Consider the following 19,403-nt stretch of genomic DNA (forward strand, 5'->3'; position numbering starts at 1 on the left):
TAACTTCCTTCAGTGATATTCTGCTGCCACCTGGAGTGTCTGTGTATAATGTACGGAACTGCATTCAGATGGCTAAAGAACAGAGAAACACAAGTATACACAATAGTCTGAATACAAGTATAACACAGAACTACATTAAATTACTCAATATAATTGTCTATGGTTGTATAAAAAAATGTAGAAGAACTTACTTAACTGTATATTAATAAATCATGAAATGTAATTAGGGCTACAATGCTGCTCCGATTCAATTAAAAAGCTAACTGGCAAAATGAAATTTCAGTGGTAACTTATCAATATAAAACTTCATTTTAACACTGATACTACTTGTACAGATAGACTTCTTTGGTTCTACAGAAAAACACAAAGTCCCATCTAGAGCTAATGCATGTTTATTTATAGTGACACTGGTTTTTTAGGTTCTAGGCAATTCTTATCAAGTCATTCCCTGTTTAAAATCATTTAATGACTCTCCATTGCTTTCAGACAGTTCAAACTATTTAACCTGGTTTTACAATTCCCAATCCTACTCTTCCAAGTCACTCCAAAGTAGACTAACTTTATAGTAATTCCTTGAAAAACCATCTTCTTGCTTGCTTCCATTCTTCCAAACATGTGTTGCTTTGGCATGAAACAGTTCACTTACCTAACACTTGCTTCAGGCTCAGCTTAGGGGTTTTTTCCCTTCTGGAAAACACCCCTGTTTCACAAAACCTGGACAGAAGACTCTCCGAGGTACTGCCTGAGGACCCCAAACCTCTCTGATGATAGCCTTTAAGGCATACTGAAATCATCCAGTTAATTGTCTTGTTAGACAGACTGTATAATGAATTAACTTCTTTCTTATGTATCTAGAATAAAACAGCTTACGTGCCATCTTGGGAGAACTGAGAAAAATGTCATTCAAAATCTCTTCTGTGTTTCTTGGTCCAGATGAGGAATCCCGTTAGGAAAGACTGTATGCTTTGTTAAAGCAAGAACCTCTACCTGTCTTGCTCATTCTTGCTTCTGTTTGCACAGCAGCTACCACACCGTAAATACTCATTAAATACTGTACCCCTTCACAGAGGAGCATGTAACACACACTTAGACATACACTAGTAGCTCAAATTCTAGGCTGATTTGCAATAATTAGCTAACATTTATTGATCCCTTACTTTATGCCAGTCACTAACTGTTCAGTAAGCTTGAGGCAGACCATTCTTCTTTCTTTAGAAACAGTTCCCATTATATTTCAACTGCTTGTCTGTCTTCTCCACCAAACTTTAATCCTTGAGGACAGGGACTGAATTTTAACATCTTTCTACCTCAAAAGTCAGAAGAGTGCTTGATATAGTAGACACCCAGTAAAGATTTGTGGAATACAAGAAAAAATAAATCTGGATCAATATGGATGACTGAAAAATATTTGAGCACACAGTTGGCAAAATCAATTAATTAAGCACCTAACTAAACAGGCAAGGCAGTTAATTCTAGTGGCCTAACCTAATCAAATTATTTAATTTCAGCCTCACTATCCTCATTTGTAGACAAAATTAATGCTATTTTCCTCACCAAACTACATTCTCAGATTAGCTGAGAACATGAATACAGAATATCACTGTGACTGGCAAACACTGAGTACAAAATAAATGGCAGCTACTATTTTGATGATGAAGGGTATACATGCATGATACACAACAACCTAAATATTTAAACTTTTTTCTTTTAAGAAGAAAGACACCTTAAATCCCTTATTTTTTAAAAAAGTGAATATCTGAAGGTTATATAGCAAAAGGAAAATTTAATAATTGACTGATTATGCCACAAAGTCTTACTATGTTTTCTGACTCTCTCTGCATTAAGGCAGGACACACATGCCACAGACTGGTTCTAAACTGCCAAAATCTTTATAAGTCAGAAAAACCTTATTCATACTGAGGGATTCTGTGCAGTTACATAACTAAGTAGATGCTGAAATGCTGAGAATTCTTCTAATCAGTGACAGACAGACATTAAAAAAGAGAATACATCCTTTTCAGGGGTGGGAAGAAACAGGAAATACAAACCACTTGTTTAAAAAAAAAATGTACCATAATTTGCGTTAAGAACTGTTCAGAGTTAAAGGAACAGGGTAGAAGGAAATAACAAGGGATGGAAAGTAAACTACAGTCATGGGGAAGGTAGGCCAAAACGATAACTGAATTTACAACTACATAAAATACACACGCCACTGTCTTCTTTTTCTAGAAGGCAGTTGTACTAAGCTATTTTCCTAAAGGATTGGGGAGGGAAAGGACAGGCCAATTGACACTGGATTTACCTTTGCACTTGTGCCTGGGTTTATGAGGTTTTTTGCCTGAAGGAAAGAGAGCTAAGTCCAAATTATAAGAATGAAATATTTTAAAAACCTATTTAAAAAATTCTTTTAAATTACAAAGCTCTACTAATGCTTTATTCTTAGCACTTTTATTTTCCCAAGGAATTCCTGAGGAACAGAATTTTCTATACTATGGAATTTAAAAGAAAATGCAAAAGCTTTCATTAACATCTCAGACTATTATGAACAACTACCTGTAATAAATATACATATTTTGGATCCATATTATAAAAAAGAGTTATTTCCAAAGACCATGCTACTTCTAGCGATTAATTCAGAAAACTACTTAAATGAAATCAAACAGCTCTCTTATAGAACAGACATACCCCTGAAGGAAGAACTAGTTTTTCTAACAAATTTAACATATATACAATCATCAAAAGAAAATGAAGGTGTCCTAAGATAAAAATCTTTGATTTTAGCTTTCAAAGTAAAAAGGGAATGCAAGATATGATGCAGTTTTGCTTTGAAACAAAACAATTATCTCAGGCAATGAAAAGAACAGGAGATACACTATACACAGACGAAAACATATTCTTACTTAAAAAGTTTGCAGGTTTCTTTACACAGAAAATAGTTTGTACTCTTTCAAATGACAAAAAATATCTAATTCATTAAGCTCAATAGTCACAAATTACTAACTAAATGATTTTTACCAATTTCCTGAAGTTAAACACAATATTGCTTAAAGAGCAAAGAACTTACTTTGCTTCTCTGTTTAAAGAAGATTATTCAGTATTTAATAATATATGAAGTATAATAATTAGCACTTGAGGATTCAATTTGCTCCTGATAAAATCATGTATTTGTCTTTTACTAAAGGTAAACAAAATTTTAAAATAGAAGTAAACTTTCTTAAGCATCTGAAACAGTTGTGATATAGTAAGCACATAAACAGAATTAATTTTCATTGCTAACTGAACTTGCAGAAAAATTCCTGATACGTATTCGATAGAGTAAGAATTTTAATCACCCCCCTCTTACCTGTCACTTGTGGTACATATGGGACTGACAACCTCTCAACACTATAGCCACTGCCACCTAGTGACTCTGCAATCTTGTTGGTCAAAAAGTACAAATTTTTGTCATGCTTCTCTAAAGATTTTGGAAGCCTGTCAAGTTGATCAAAATAAAAGTCATTTAGTATTATTTAAAATAAGTTAACATATAAACATTCTAGATCAAGGTCTAAATATAAATGCAACTTAAACTGTAATTAGTCATAGGAAAATCAGTATATTTTAGGTGACTAATTTGAGCTCTTTAAAAACATATGGAGTGTGGACCCAGCTAGGAAGCATTCTGCTGTTCTTCTTCCCCAGTAACATCCCAAGGGTGAGGTCAGCGTTATTTTATCCTGCTGGTATTCACACATTAAATGCTGAAGAGAACTAAATTCAGCTTTAACTATCATGCTAATTAAAAATCTACTGCAAGAAGAAAATAAAAATGAAGTTCACTGACTATTAATCAAGAATACACTAGCCAACTAAGTGACAGGAAACTCTCGTCCAAGACATACAGCTTCACTTTCCTTTCAAACTGCTTGGTATTATATTATGCTGATGCTTTCAATATTAAACTGCTTTTAGAGTCCAAAAGTTTGAACAAAGTATTTTTCATATATATATATTTTTTTGTTTGGACAGCAAGAAAAAAGTTCAGGGTATAACCATCGCTTTTGGGAAAACATTCTTTCTCCCATAGTTTTATTAATATTGTTATCGATTACTGAAAGTCTTGAACAAGATATTATAGTCTCTTAAAGGAGTTCACCTATATATCAGAACATGCTATATTTAAGAGCTGCATCTTCATATTTAAAAAAAGGTAAGCTAAAATTTTTTTCATCAAAGACTGAGTCCTTGTGTGTATGAGTCTACATTTATAATGTACGAGAACTTTTATAACAAGAGAAACAAGTTAGATGAGTTAAGTGACATAAACATAAAACAATGAGGATTATAAAACATCAAAAAATTATTCTAACAATAGTTCACTCCTTTGCAATCATCATTTACTGGTTTCTCAAGTCAATGTCCCTTCCTTGAAATGTAAAGCATTAACATACATGCACTTATCTCTGAAAATATGCTCTGGTAGAAAATAAGGGGCTTCCATAGTTCGAATTTCAATAACCTGAAAAATATCCAAAAACAAAGTAAAAATCAAAAGTCTCACTCTTCAGGACAGTGCCACAAAAATTTGGAAAACTAAAAACACAGAAACAAGAACATTTATAAGAAATACCATTACTTTATTTTGGAATTTAAGCTACAGTTTAGAAACCAAATAAACAGTTCGTTTTGTTTTCACGTTTATGAGCTCAGCAGGTAACAAAATCACAGTGATAAAATAATACAAGCTGTGAAAAAAGATGATATATCACATCTGATCAAACCTCCCACAGAGGCAATTAGAACCTGTACTTTCTCAAACACCCTGTGTGGGAACCGCCTCCACAAGCAGCAGGCCCTCGCTGTGCCCCTCCCTCCATGGGATCTTCTGCTGCGCATGCCTGTGGTCTCAGCGCTCTTCTGAGGTCTAGCTCCCCAACTCACTTGGGAGCCACCTAAAGGGGAACCCTGCTTTCATAGAATTTGGATCTTTAACGGCAGATGTCAAATAGTCACTCAAACATTTGTTTAATGAATGAATGAGTTTTATTTCTTAGAATGCACGAAGAAACCCCTACATTTTAGGAAGGACTGAGAGATAATGCTTCCAATTTCATAAAAACGAGGTTCTCCCTGAAAGATGTCTTTAAAGAATAAAAATTACAGTGGACTTTTTCTGCAGGTAAGTCAGGGGCTCTGAAATGTATGCTAAACCATGCACTATTTACTGAATTACTGCTGAAAAAGCTAACTACAGTTAAATGACACAGGACAAATCTCTGAGAGGTGTATTATTTACTTAACTTTTGAGATCTAACTCAAGGAGACTGGTTTAAAACATAATGACAATAGAAACAGTATAACTGAAGAAATATGAGATACTAAGATCCATAATGTTTTAAAAGGAAAACGACTGTATAAGAAACTGTATGAAGTATTGTAGAAGAAAACGTATTTCCTGCTCAACCATTACACAGAAAAATTCTAATACAAAAACAGGCATCAAAGAAAATATAAACATAGCATTATCTTAATAATTTGATACATAATCATCAAAACAAAAAATAATTATCACTGGTAGAAAATCTGCCATTCTTCGGCAGTTCAAATGCAAGTACTTATCTAAATATATTACCTTGCTAACATGCTGGCAAAATGCAGGAACAGCTATCATCTGACTTACAAAGTTGAGGTATGCAGCAACCAGCGCCATGATTCCACAACGATGGAACATTGGCAAATTATCTTCATTGATAATTGCACTGTCCTTTAAACAAACAAACACTGACAGATCAAGGTCTCATGCTCAATTAGCGTTTTCTCTATGATTATACTAAAAAAACTGCAGGTAGGTTGGAATGCCAACAAAAATGTCACTTTAGAAACAGCTTTCTTTTAAAAAAAGAAGTTATAAAAGGAGAATAAATACCCATTTATAAGAGACTTAAAACTCTCAATTCAAACAGGTCTTCTTCAGGAAAGATGTCTTCTTTCCTAAACACAGGGGGACTCAGGGGCTGGTGAAATGTGTATCAGACACATAAAAATAAATGCATGTATTCTCATTGCACACAGCTCTATTATTACATAATTAAACAACTCCATCTATGTAATTCTTATTATTTAATGACTGTCTTCTCCATTGAAAGGACGGGCACAGGGACCACGCTGTCTTTTTCATCATGGTAATCCTATGGCCTTGAACAATACTTAGCACATGGTCAATACTTACTCAACATTTGTAAAAAGAATAAATAAATGTGATCATAGTTTGAATATTTTAGATTTAAAACTAGACAACTCACTTAAAAAATTCATGTCCCTGAATAAAGATGATAATACTTTAAAGATGGTGTCTAATTCGTAAAAAAATGCTTTGTCAATGAAAGGCTATGAAAGCATACCTGTAAAGCAATGGCTAATCGAATGAGATCAATAACTACTTCTTCATTGGCCAATTCAATAGTTATAAGAGCAAGAGAAGTATAAAGTAGCTCATAGTTTTTCTGAACGTTGTCTTCTTCTTTACAGCCCAAATATATGTGCCGATATAGCTGCTGCCCATTCTGAAAAGGAAAAGATACAGAAAAAAAGACAATCTTGCTTAAAATGTAGCAGGGCAGATTTCACAGGTGTATATAAAGTATACAAAGTAGCTATCTTATCACATAACATGGGAGAGATTTAAACTGATAATTAGAGGGTCAAAATGTATTCCAATTATTAACATCAATAAATGTATTGATATATAACTACACACTAACATTGGAGTTGAAGACAAAATTAAATAAAAACAGCAAATCAGAAATAGTTTCAGTGCAAACAATGAAAATATCTTTAGTAATAATTTAAAGAGACAAGCAAATTATAGATAGATTTGAGAAAAACTGAAACGAATGGCAGAATTATGGGAGTCTTGGCAATGATAAGAAACACCTGGCTGAGGAGAAATGAACTCAGGTTTTCCTGCCTAAGGGAACAACCTCCTGGGAGGTGGGTTAGGAGCTGTCCAGGGAAGAGCATCTCCAGGCTCTGCCACACTTTGGTCTGAAGTGACACAGGCACGTCAAAAGTCCACCCACGAGGAGAGGTCACAGACACACCCCCAGGACTGCAAGAGGTTCCCCTCTAAACCAAACTGATCTAACATGTTAGTCAAAAACAGAAAAGCCTGTCATCTAAAGCAATCCAGAGTACCGGTCCAATTGTCAAGTTACAACAAACAGAAATAAAAGAGTTTTTCCCATTTCAAAGTACCATGTGGTAATTAATTCAACATGTTACACTGGTTCGCAACACAACCGGGAAACTGAAAGACTGCCACACTTCCTCTCCACTAGGCCCCACTGCCCACCCCGGATATGATTTAACTCATCAATGTGGAAGCGCGAGCATCATTTTTAAAAGCACAAAGCTCCCCAGGTGATTGTGATGTGTGGCCAGGGTCACGGGCCACAACAGCACAGTCTTCTGAAGCCAGTCAGTCTGTAAGGTTATGCATTTTGCTCTGTAAGCTATTTAATATACACATGGACGCATAGAGGTAGGAGGGGCCTCTCCAGCTGTGCCAATGCCTGCCTGGTTAAGCCTGTTTAGGTCTGTGGTTCAGTATTAGTAAGTGGGAGCTTTCTGGATACAGATACAGAACTATGTATGCTCTTCTAATAGATTCCCCTTCATTTCATTTTAAGGTTATACATCAATACAAACCTACCTGAGAATTCAAATGGAGACAACTTAAGTCATGCATTATTTTTCAGAAGATAATCTTACCTTTTTCATGAAACTTGTGTCTTGTCTACAAATTTTTTCTCTTTTTATTTTTAGGTCAGCCACATCTGGTATTATTCTAGAGAGAACCAATGCATCATTTTTTAAGGAACGACAGCTATTATATCATATCTTATATGACAAATCATAGCTATATTTAGAAGTCTGAACTATTTACCATTCATTTCAATGAGCATTTTAAATAAGCTTTATGTAATAATTCCACCGAATAACCAAGTTTAATTAAGTAAAATTGCGCAAAGTAATCCTTGAGGCAAAACCAAAATAAAATTTATGTAACTAATGATTACTAGTAGATGAGATCTCTGAAAGTACATTAAAAGACCTTTAACATTTACTATCCTAAAATATATTAGTAATTGTTATACAGATTAAATAAAATTCTGGATTAATAAAACCTAAATATCTTAGATGAAAAGAAGTACAATACTGCATAATGGTAATGGTGATGGCTCTAACTGTGAATGTACTGAAAACCATTGAATTAAACACTTTAAAGGGGTAAAAAAAAACCAAAACAACCAATATTGTACTTAAATGCATTAATGTAGAAATCTGAAAATTTCATCATTAAACCTGTTTTCAAACAGCACATACCTGATCCCTCGAAGCTTTGCCCTGTTGTCATGGCGATCCATGAGATTATGCATTACTTCCAAGACTAACTGTCTCAGTTCATAGTCTTCCATGAGGGACGGTGATAGTAAAGGATCCAGAAAAGACCCTGGCAGTGCAGTAACTATTGTCTTCGCTTTGTATCCAGAAGTTACCTGATTATAGGGAGGGAAAACAAACAAACAACCTTTGTCATGAGTCCTTCTTTGGTAAAACTAAAACTCTCAAGTCGTTTTCTAAGAATCATAAGCTTAGGGAAAACAGGAAGTATAAACATAAATCTGAAGGAAAAACTAAAAGAAACTCTGTGAGATGTTGAGGATTTTACAAAACCATCATTCATAGAGTTAATAAAGTCAGTATCAGCACACATTCAGCCATACGCCAGGCATGGCTCTAAGAGCTGTGTGTGTACTAACGTCAGCATTGCCATGTTCCTGTGAGGCTAGGAACCATTCCTGCTACCCCAGTTTGTAAAAGAAAACTGAGGCTCAGACAGGTTAAGACTATATGGGGCAGGAAGTCAGTACTAAATGGATGTAAGGAAATTAGGTAACAAATAACACAGGTAAGATCTGAAAATTTTAAACTGGCAAATAATTATTTTATTTTAAATTAAGCAGTTCAGTTTAATAGGAATTCATTTTCATTTTGGAAAACTGTTTTCATTATTTGATGTGACATTTCTGAGTGTATTCCTATCTCTAAAGTTGGAGCTTTTAATCAGCCTGTACTTAAATGCCATTAAACAGTTTAACCATAACACACAGACATTCATTCAGTTGACTATGTAGTACAATTAGGATCAGAGACAAGGCTATTTGCTCAGGGAATTTATTTAATAAAAAAAGTTTAGGGCCAAATGAAATTTCAGGTGGGCAATCTCTATCTATATTCAGGATTACAAGCATATATGGAACATCTACCGTTTATATTTGGGCATTCATTATAGGATAAAGGTGACTTTATAAGTGAGTAGAAATTGGTGGGACAATTACTACTTACCTAAAAAAACTAAAAACATATCTATATTTTATACCACATACAAAAATAGATAAACTTCAGATCAAAGTTCTAGATGTGGAAAGCCAAACTGTAAACGTTTTGTAAAAAGATATAAACAAATGTGTTTAAATCATCAGAGCAGGCAAAGAGCTCTTAAACAAGATACAAATAAAAAATCAAAAAACATACAGGAAAGAACTGAGAAACTTGGCTCTAGCTGGGCCCAGGCATCTTCTTCTATAAAATGGTAATGCTTTCTGTACCTTTCATCATTATGAAAACCAAATATGATGGGAAAGTAAGGAATAAACAGTAAAAGCAAAATTTAAGTACATTCAAGTATAGTATATAAACCACAGAAAGAAAACTTACCATAAATAGTATCTTATAAGAAAAAGAAGCTGATAATGTGAAGATATTCTTTTAACCTCCTTAATAATTTAAGGTTAAGGGTGTTCTTTACCGGTCTTAAATTCCTTACCATAAGCAAAGATCGCAGCAACATTATTTGAATCCGCCTGGTTCCCAAATCCCTAAAATACACAAAACAGTGGCATTATCTTATTAAAAGTAATTAACCTATTTATTTAAATTATTATTTTTTTTATTTTAAAACTCCATTCATATTAGCAAAACAGACTTTGCTTTCTACTAGCTAAAATCATGGCTCATTTTATATTTTAAAGTAAACTTCATAAGAATTATAGGGTTATATGAAAAAAAATCAAATTCAAACAAAAAAAATTAAAAAGCTATTGGTTTGCAAAGGAAACGGACCTATGCATGTGATGACATGAAAAGTCAATTATATGAAATCACAACAAAAGATCAAGAATAATTAACAGATACTATAAACTGGAGAAAATACCTACTGCAAATATAATTGACAAACATAATATCTATATAATATATATTAATAAGGCAAGAATGTGTCTAAATAATTCTTATATAAATAATTCTTTCAAAAAAGAATTAACAAATGAAATAAAAATGGGTTATTAATGGTCAAACAAATAAATATCTTAAATAAGACTATCATTTCCTTATTAAATTATTTACAAACTAAAGCGTTAGCATGTTGTAAAATCAAGTTAGGGCCTTCCTGGTGGCGCAGCTGGTAAAGAATCTGCCTGCAATGTGGGAGACCTGGGTTTGATCCCTGCGTTGGGAAGATCCCCTGGAGAAGGGAACAGCTACCCACTTCAGTATTCTGGCCTGGAGTATTCAACTTTACAGTTTGAGAAATTTTCAGTTTGAGAAGACAGGACAACCACAAAAACATACCCTAATTGACTGATATCCAAAGTATGTGTAGATGTTCCAAAAACAGGTACTTTGCCCATAATGAACATCATGATTTCTGACCTCTGATAATCTGGTAGGTTACTTCCAAAAAATCCTATAAAAAAAAATCAAGAAAAATTTAAAATGCATTTTTCAAATTGAAAACTTTATTTTTCCATATAATAAAAAAATCATAATATTAGGTTGGTCAAAAGGTTCATTTGTTTTTTTTCAATAAGATGGCTCTAGTAGTGCTTAGTTGTCTTTAAGGTCATTTGAAACAATTTAGACAGACTGTATTGTGACAGCTGTCGTATCAGCAGTGCATTAAGAAAAAACACTTACCAAAGCTGAACTTTTGTATAGCCATTTTAATATTGAAGATGGAAAAAAAGCAACACTTACAGCATGTTATGCTTTATTATTTAAAGAAAGGTAAGAATGTAACTGAAATGCGAAATGGCAACCCACTCCAGTACTCTTGCCTGGAAAATCCCATAGACGGAGGAGCCTGGTAGGCTACAGTCCATGGGGTTGCGAAGAGTCGGGCACGACTGAGCGACTTCACTTTCATGCATTGGAGAAGGAAATGGCAGCCTGCTCCAGTGTTCTTGCCTGGAGAGTCCCAGGGACCGGGGAGCCTGGTGGGCTGCCATCTATGGGGTCACACAGAGTTGGACACAACTGAAGTGACTTAGCAGCATGCTTTATTATTTCAAGAAAGGTAAGAATGCAACTGAAATGCAAAAAACTATTTGTACAGTGTATCGAGAAGGTGCTGTGACTGAATGAATGTATCAAAAGTGGTTTGTGAAGTTTTATGCTGCAGATTTCTTGCTGGAAGATACTTCACGGTCAGACTGACCACTTGAAGTTGACAGTGACCAAATCGAGACATTAATTGAGAACAATCAACATTACACCATGCTCTATATCCTTGTACCCTTTGTGCACACGTGCATGTGTCTGTGTGTGTGTGTGTGTGTGTGTGGAGCGGAGTAGCAGGGAAGCATGTGATCTTAAACCCTAAGTATCAGTATCCAGATCCTGGTCTCTAACGTCTGTTGAATGTCTGCTAGATGTAGGGAGAGCAAAGGATCTGCATGGTCTTAAAGTATCTTCTCAGAGACTGCTTATTATTTACAAGGGGGAAAATGGAAACTGTGCAGCAGAGCAGCAGAACACTTTGAGTGATCAAAACTAACATCACCAGCAAAAAGCAGATATACACTGTGTACCTCTGTATGTGATAATCTGAGAAGAACATTATCACTTAAATAGCATCCGGCCAGAAATGCACACGCTGAATCTAATCATGAAGAAACATTAGACAAACCCATGTAAGGATATTTTTTTTTAAGTGAGGGGTAAGGGGGACCTATCCTGGATGGGGGAATGGCAACCCACTCCAGTATTCTTGCCTGGAGAATTCCATGGACAGAGGAGCCTGGCAGGCTATAGTCACAAAGAGTCAGACATGACTGAAGTGACTTGCCAGCAGCAGCAAGGGGGACCTATATTCTTACAAAATATCCGGATCATAAGAGAATGTTCCAAACTAAAGGAACCAAAGAAACATTACAACTAAACAGAATATACAATCCTAGACTGAATCCTGGACCTGAGGGAAAACATGCTATGAAGGACATTATCAGGTCAAATGACAAAACTGAAACATGCAAGTTTGATTAAAGTACTATATCAAGTTAAATTTACTGATGTTGATAACTGTATTCTGGGTATGTAAGAAAATATCTTTATTCTTTGGAAAAAATACTCTGTAGTAACGAGCCATGATATATATGCACTTAATATGCAGTGGTTAGGAAAGAAAGGTAGATGGACACATGCATGCATCTCTATATGTACAGCTTTATATATGCACATATACGCAGATACACACAAATATATACATGCATGCATATGCACACAGAGAAATGCAGAAAGGGAGGGAGAGAGGCAGACAGACAGAGAAAGGAAACGATATAATAAAGGCATAAAATATTAAGAGCTGCATCTAGGTGAAGGGTACATACGGTGTTCTTGGCTGTAATTTGCTGTATTCTCATGTTTGTTTAGTTTCCAAACAAACTTTTTTTTTTAAAGTCTAACCTACCATTCACCTTTAACTAACGCAGCGTAACAGTCAAGTACCTTCATTGAGGGCTTTCTGAATCACTGTTTTCCATAGTAATCTAAAAAGGGAAATGTACTCACCTATTGTTTGGATGATAGCATTCTGCACGATCTTCTCATCACTGTCTTTGGAACTTGTGTTTAAGTTGGCATTGCCTACAGAGCCTCCCTGTAAATCATTTGCTTCAAATTCAACACTGAGACGCAGATGCTTCAACAGGGTGTTGAAGACTTCTAGCACTGTGGGTCCTGCAAATGAACCCTGATGTGAGCAAGTACATTCTTCCAGCATCACAGACTCAAAGCCAATCCTCATGTTTCTCAACAGAGACTTCTAGATATTTTCTAAGTAGCTGGCAATACTTTGTAATTTATGAACTAACCATTCATTAAAAAAGTAAATGAGAAATCCCTAAGTAAGAAAGTCTCCTAGCTATTCCAGCAAATATCTACTGGGCTTCTCGGAACAACTGGCTGTTGGACTCTTTGGTACAAACACACAAAACGTGCATATTCTTATAAAAGTTACCAAAAACTTTCCATCTATCTAATCTAGTCTACTCAAAAGAATGCATGTTGTGATAACCTGCTGGGTCAGAATCCATAGAATTATGATAATACAGCCCACTGTGGCATAAGAAATTTATTTTGCATCTTTTAAGGCTGAAGAAGAAAGAATTTCGCCTGAATTATTAGAATGAAGCTAGCCAATTTACCCAGTTTGGATAAACTACATTTACTCTCTGCTTTTAATTCTGCGAACACTCTGTGTGTTTCTATCAATGCATCCATCACAATACAGTCTAATCGGTGCTTTTTACTTCTGCCTTCTACTCCAGACTATAACCTTCTCCAGGACAGGCACCCTCGTGTAAACCGTTTTCTGAATGTATAGAACCTAACACGCAGTTCCTCACACATAAGAGACATCAGTAGTGGGATGACTCAATCAATGCATCATCTGTGATTCAAGTCGTATTAATATGTCAAATGAAGTAGCTCTCCAAAAAATAACCTGTTTCCATCTCCTTGAGGTAAATTATGAGTAATGATAAGTCCATATACAAAATATCCACTCTCATTTGACACTGAGTGAGCATTACAATATTTCAGTAGGTAATACATAGTTTCACTTTGATTCTGAAGCAAAGGAAACATAACTAGATTTTCCTAACTTCAGAAATTTCATGAGGGACCCTTCATCCTTCTAATCACATGACTGAAAAATGATGATGTCTGACCTGTCCCTTCTCCATGTTACCCCACAGTCAGTCAGTTAATCAAATCCTGCTGACTTTACATTCCCACTTTTACTGCAGCCATCAAGTTCAGCATCATATAACATTATCTCTGATGAAGATTATAGTAAATCTTTAAAGCATGTCAGTCAACTGAAGAGTTATACCCATGATCTGGCCACAGCTTGAACCTGAAGCCATCTCCCTGGCTTCCTCCACACAAAACCACATGTCCCAGTCAAATGGGACACATAATGCTTTGCTCCTACTAATCCATTTCCCCCCTTCTCTGGATGTTGGCTTTCTTATGCTACTTGATCAAAATGTGCCTTATATTATGGCATCAGGGAAAGTTGTCTAACTCAGTAAACTGTAAGTTTCTTGTTTATCTGTACCCCTCCCAAATATTTAGCATATAACTGTTTCAAAAACCTTTACTGGAAAAGAGGAAGGGAGGGAGAGACTGATTTGGAGAGAATGTTTAGCTGTACATTAAACAGGCCTGACAATAGTCATGTAAACCCAAAATTTTAAAAGAAGTTATAGCACATTCAAAAATGTTAGAAATGTTTTCAAAGTGTCCCACACAGTGCTATACCTGCTGGAAAAAAACATTTTGTAAAAGATTAACTTTTTTTTTTGGCTGGCACTTACCTATGGAACCTTTAGCAGCAATGGCAACAGCCTCTAATAGAACCTGAATAATACCTGCTCGAACTCGTGGAGAATCTTTTTTACGAGCATCAAGGTGTCCGAGAATCTCCTGGATTACATGGTGAGAATACTGAGCCTAAGAGAAAAAATGTAGTGTAAAAATATATGAACAATTATATACATCCTGGAATTCATAAGAATGATAAATCACGTGACATTAAAACATCCAATTAGAGGTGACTGGTACTTAAGTCATGGAACAATATATAGCCATTAATGACCATTCTTTTTAAGAATAATAAGGATAATGGGAAATACTCATGATATCCTGAGTGAAAAAAAGCAAGTTGTAAAATGTCTGCTGTGCTAAGTCATTCAGTCATCTCCAACTCTTGGCAATCTCACAGACTGTCTGTGGGGATTCTCCAGGCAAGAATACTGGAGTGGGTTGTCATGCCCTACTCCAGGGGATCTTCCCAACCCAGAGATCGAACCCAGGTCTCCCGCATTGGAGGTGGATTCTTTACCATCTGAACCACCAGGGAAGCCCAGTTGTAAAACACTATGTTAAATAAAATTCAATCTGTTTTTTAAAAGAAGTATATAAGGCTAGAATTATATATGTCTAAATGTTAACACTGGCCATCTCTGAGAAGGAGATTTATGAAAAAAATTTATTCTCATAATAAATATTACCCTGATTGTATCAGGATAGCCTTATTAAATAGAAATTCCCATCCTGGTGGGTACTAACATGCAATTTTTGATGAGTGGACTTCATAAAACTTATAGTGCACTTAAAGCTTCTTCTAAAGCAATGCTGTGGACCAGAATCACTTCTTAAACATTTAATCAACAAATATTTATTGATTACTTCAGTTTCTTCAACTTTAGCATTTACTTCTTACAAAAAATAATTTCATTCAGTAACTGAATCTCAATGAGGAGGGCAAATGAAGAAATACAAGGCTATGAAGACTAGGGGAAGAGCCTTCATTATGTCTAAAGATTGCCAGATCAACTGCTCACCTACTAAACTAAAATTAAAAGATCTTAAAAGTTCTCATCAGAAGAAAAAAAATGTGTAGCTATGCGAAGTGATGGATCTTGGGAAAACTTACTATGAGAATCATTTTGCAACACATACATGTATCAATCATGTTGTACACCTTAAACTTATATAACATTATATGTCAATTATATTTCAAGAAACTGGGAAAATTTTTAAAAAATTATCCTTCCACATATAAACCAGTGTTATACTAGCTACCAAGTAGTGAAAACTTACAGTATGCTAGTCTATAATTAGTATTTTATTTAGACAAAAAGGTTTAGAATAGGATGAACAGAATTTGAATCCTGACTTTCTACCTGTGTGCCTCTGAGTGAGGTTCCTGATCTCTCTAAAGGTCAGTTTTCTGATCTATAACATGGGAATAACAACATCTACTTCATGGAAAAGGAAATGGCAACCCAATCCAGTATTCTTGCCTGGAAAATTCCATGGACAGAAGAGCCTGGTGGGATAGAGTCCATGTGGTCGCAAAGAGTCGGACACAACTGAGTAACTAACACTTTCACATTTCACGTTCACTTCATAAAATAAGGAGGATTAAATGAAATAAAGCATGTAAGGTTATTAGCATAGTCAAAGGAATAGCCAGCACTTGATAAATGTCAGCTTCTATTTTAGTATAAAAATGAAGCATTCAGTGCACACACTAAAATTTTTTTTTTTTCAGAAATGAGGAAACTAAAGCTCAGAGAGGCTAAATAATTTGTCTAAGCTCTATGCAACTAGGAAACAGCCCATCTAGGATGCAAATCCTGTTACGACCGGTACTAAAAGCTGTGCTGCTTCTTACAACCTTATCTGTTTTAAATGAATGATGACTTTTTAGGGTAGTAAAAATGTAGATGACGTTTAAAAAAAGACCTAAAATTCCAATTGAATTAAGAGCTAGCTGGGTCTGCCCAAGTTTTTAGAAAACCAAGGCTGTCTTCTGCAGTAGCTGACAGTGCCTCTTCAAGGTTCTATGAAGACCAGAGGAGTCAATACATTAATACATGCACCATCACATGGCAAATACCCTATAAATGCTGCTGTAATAATCTAATTCTAATACTAGTTTATCAGTAAAACACAAGTACACAATAATGTATTTAGTAAATGCACTATAAAGGTTATCATCATAAAATCATTTAGTTATTTTTATCAGATATCTTTTCATCTTGGCAAATAAGAATATAAGTATAAATAAAAACAAATGAGACAAAGAAACTAAATTAAGAACATGTCTTATCTCCTATAGTGTTTTCTATCTCTGAGGACATCCTTACTGACAGAGAACCAAAATTACTTATATAATATATAATCCTTATATATACACTTACATAATCCTTATATATACTTATATAATATATAAAATCCTTACCTGAATGGAATATATAAAATCCTTACCTGAATGGAATACATTATAATTTTAAAGCAGTGAACTGCAAACTCATTGGGATCCCATAGTTTGTGATGATCCAAATGCCTGTAATTAATAGTAAGAAAATTACTTTAAGAATTCCTTACTTTTATCATACTTTCTCCTCTAGAACCCTCAACAATATGCAAAGCTTAATAATCAAAAGAATACTATCTAAAAGAGAAGCAAAGTTTCCATTTTACGAACCATATTTATTTCCCTTTATTGGCAGATCTTTTCATAAAACAACAATAAAAGCTACTATATATGTGTGATTTTTAATATCTGGCAAGAAAGAAAGTCCCTCAGTCTAGACTCCAAAAGAAGGTGAAATCTGAAGAAGTAAGTATACACTGAAGCCAGCCGCTATCTTACGTACATCTTCAGATCTGAAGTAGTTGACAACTAGTGGTTTAATGGGATACACAGAAAACTGGAGACAAAGTTTAGGGTCCACCAGGGAAAGATGGCTATCAGATCAGATATACATGCATCAATCCAAGACCATTAAATCAATCCAAGACACCTTCAGTGAATGTGTGGAAATGTTTCATGTAGAAGCTTGTCTGTGTTGGCCTTGACTCTTAGAGGAACCACAAAATATCAAAGCACCCAGAGTAGTTTGGCAGAATTCATAAGTATCTGTGTGGTTGAAAAAAACTGAACCTAAAGTTGTAGTTCAAAGTGGTTCCTGGATAACACTGCACCCATGTCTTCAGTAGAAGCAAAATAAAGCCTTTTATGGATTGCACATCATTAATCCAAGCCTCATATCCACAAGGAAAGTGACAATGAATATGGGCTCAAAATTCAAATTCACAGAACACACAAGGTAAAAAGCCACTATGAATGTCAATGATCTCTCAAGTTTTTAAGGGACTAGGACAAGTTTTTAAGGACTTTAATTCATGACTATATTCCCCCTAAATGCCTGGTATCTTATTTGCAGAGGGCATTTAACATTTAAATAACTAATTAACTAGCACTGGCTAGTTACTATGTATGTAATTATTAATATGTAATTATTAAACATTTAATTAGATTAATTAACACATGATCAGGATGTAAGTCCATTAAGTTATACACAGAGAAAAATATAGCCCATTTTCAAGTTACTCAAGCAATCCATTATAGTTAACATGGTAACTTCTTTCTTCTACAACTGCTCTCTAGATTTTTAAGGCATTATAGACTACCTCTTAGTTAATAACAGGATTAAGATAAAAACTTGGAGAAGGGCATGGCAACCCACTTCAGGATTCTTGCCTGGAGAATCCCCATGGAGAGAGGAGCCTGGTGGGCTACAGTCCATGGTGTTGCAAAGAGTCGCACACAACTGAACTTAGGACTAAGTACAAGCACAAGATAAAAACTAGCATTTTGATATTAAATGAGCAGGTCTAGACATTAAAAAATAAATCTGCCCTTAGTTACATCTGACATAATTTGATTAGCTTCTGGCAGTATTTTCATAAGCCCAGAGAATCTTTAAATAGTAAACATCATTTTTTGGTGGTGGTAGCAGTAAGGGGGACTCTCTCTGAAAATATAAAAACTATCTGATTCTTAATTTGTGGTTTATAGATTCTTATAACTAAAGATCAACTCTGCACCAAAATATTCTCCCTAAAAAAAAAAAAAAAGACTTCTGGATATTACATTTAGACTACTTTATACATGCTATAAAGACAGAATCAGGAAGGGGAAAGAACAAGGCAAATGATTAAAAAGAAAGACTAGCAAAAATATCCAGAAATTACACAGAATATTATATAGGCCGCTATCTGACAATTGAGTTAAGAGGCTTAAGAGCCTTCACGTTTATGTGAAGAAACTCAAAGCTTACAAATGCATTTTGCTTGGAGGGCAGCATGTAAGTACCAACAAGATATTTAACATTCCTGTGATTAGTCCACTCAGTATACAGTAAAATTTACTCAGAGAAGAGAATGTAATCTAAGGTAGCCCAGTCACACAAAAAAGAAAGCAAAGAAAGACAAGCCAAATATGAGGAACTGACCAGAAGTTAATAAAACAAGATACATCGTACTTGGACACTCTGCTTTAGTATTTTGGTGGGTATATGAATTCCAAGGTGTGAGCAGAAATTCCAGTGGAATAATGTACATGATACCAAGAACATGAGTGCATTTGCTACTTAAGAGGGAAGAGCGGTGAAGTGGTTGAACCAGTGCTCAAAGGGACATTGTCTGACTCAATCCCATACTCT

At 34.9% G+C, this 19,403-nt stretch overlaps 1 protein-coding gene across 2 annotated transcripts in view; it reads right to left on the reverse strand.

Annotated features, from left to right (window-relative positions):
• Nucleotides 1-19,403, reverse strand: part of EFR3A (EFR3 homolog A) — an 82,391-nt gene that overhangs the window by 21,262 nt on the left and 41,726 nt on the right. For both annotated transcript variants that reach the window (XM_055431580.2, XM_055431581.2), the window contains 11 exons: nucleotides 17,161-17,239; nucleotides 14,700-14,835; nucleotides 12,889-13,056; nucleotides 10,672-10,786; nucleotides 9,869-9,920; nucleotides 8,365-8,537; nucleotides 7,750-7,825; nucleotides 6,381-6,542; nucleotides 5,612-5,743; nucleotides 4,431-4,498; nucleotides 3,344-3,471 (listed from right to left, as the gene is read on the reverse strand). In XM_055431580.2, coding sequence (XP_055287555.2) covers nucleotides 3,344-3,471; nucleotides 4,431-4,498; nucleotides 5,612-5,743; nucleotides 6,381-6,542; nucleotides 7,750-7,825; nucleotides 8,365-8,537; nucleotides 9,869-9,920; nucleotides 10,672-10,786; nucleotides 12,889-13,056; nucleotides 14,700-14,835; nucleotides 17,161-17,239 — 1,289 coding nt within the window. The remainder of the gene's footprint in view (nucleotides 1-3,343; nucleotides 3,472-4,430; nucleotides 4,499-5,611; nucleotides 5,744-6,380; nucleotides 6,543-7,749; nucleotides 7,826-8,364; nucleotides 8,538-9,868; nucleotides 9,921-10,671; nucleotides 10,787-12,888; nucleotides 13,057-14,699; nucleotides 14,836-17,160; nucleotides 17,240-19,403) is intronic.

The sequence above is a fragment of the Moschus berezovskii genome, chromosome 16 (assembly GCF_049115385.1).
Source record: "Moschus berezovskii isolate FMDL1 chromosome 16, NW_MosBer_1.0, whole genome shotgun sequence".
NCBI classification, from domain to species: Eukaryota; Metazoa; Chordata; class Mammalia; order Artiodactyla; family Moschidae; genus Moschus; species Moschus berezovskii.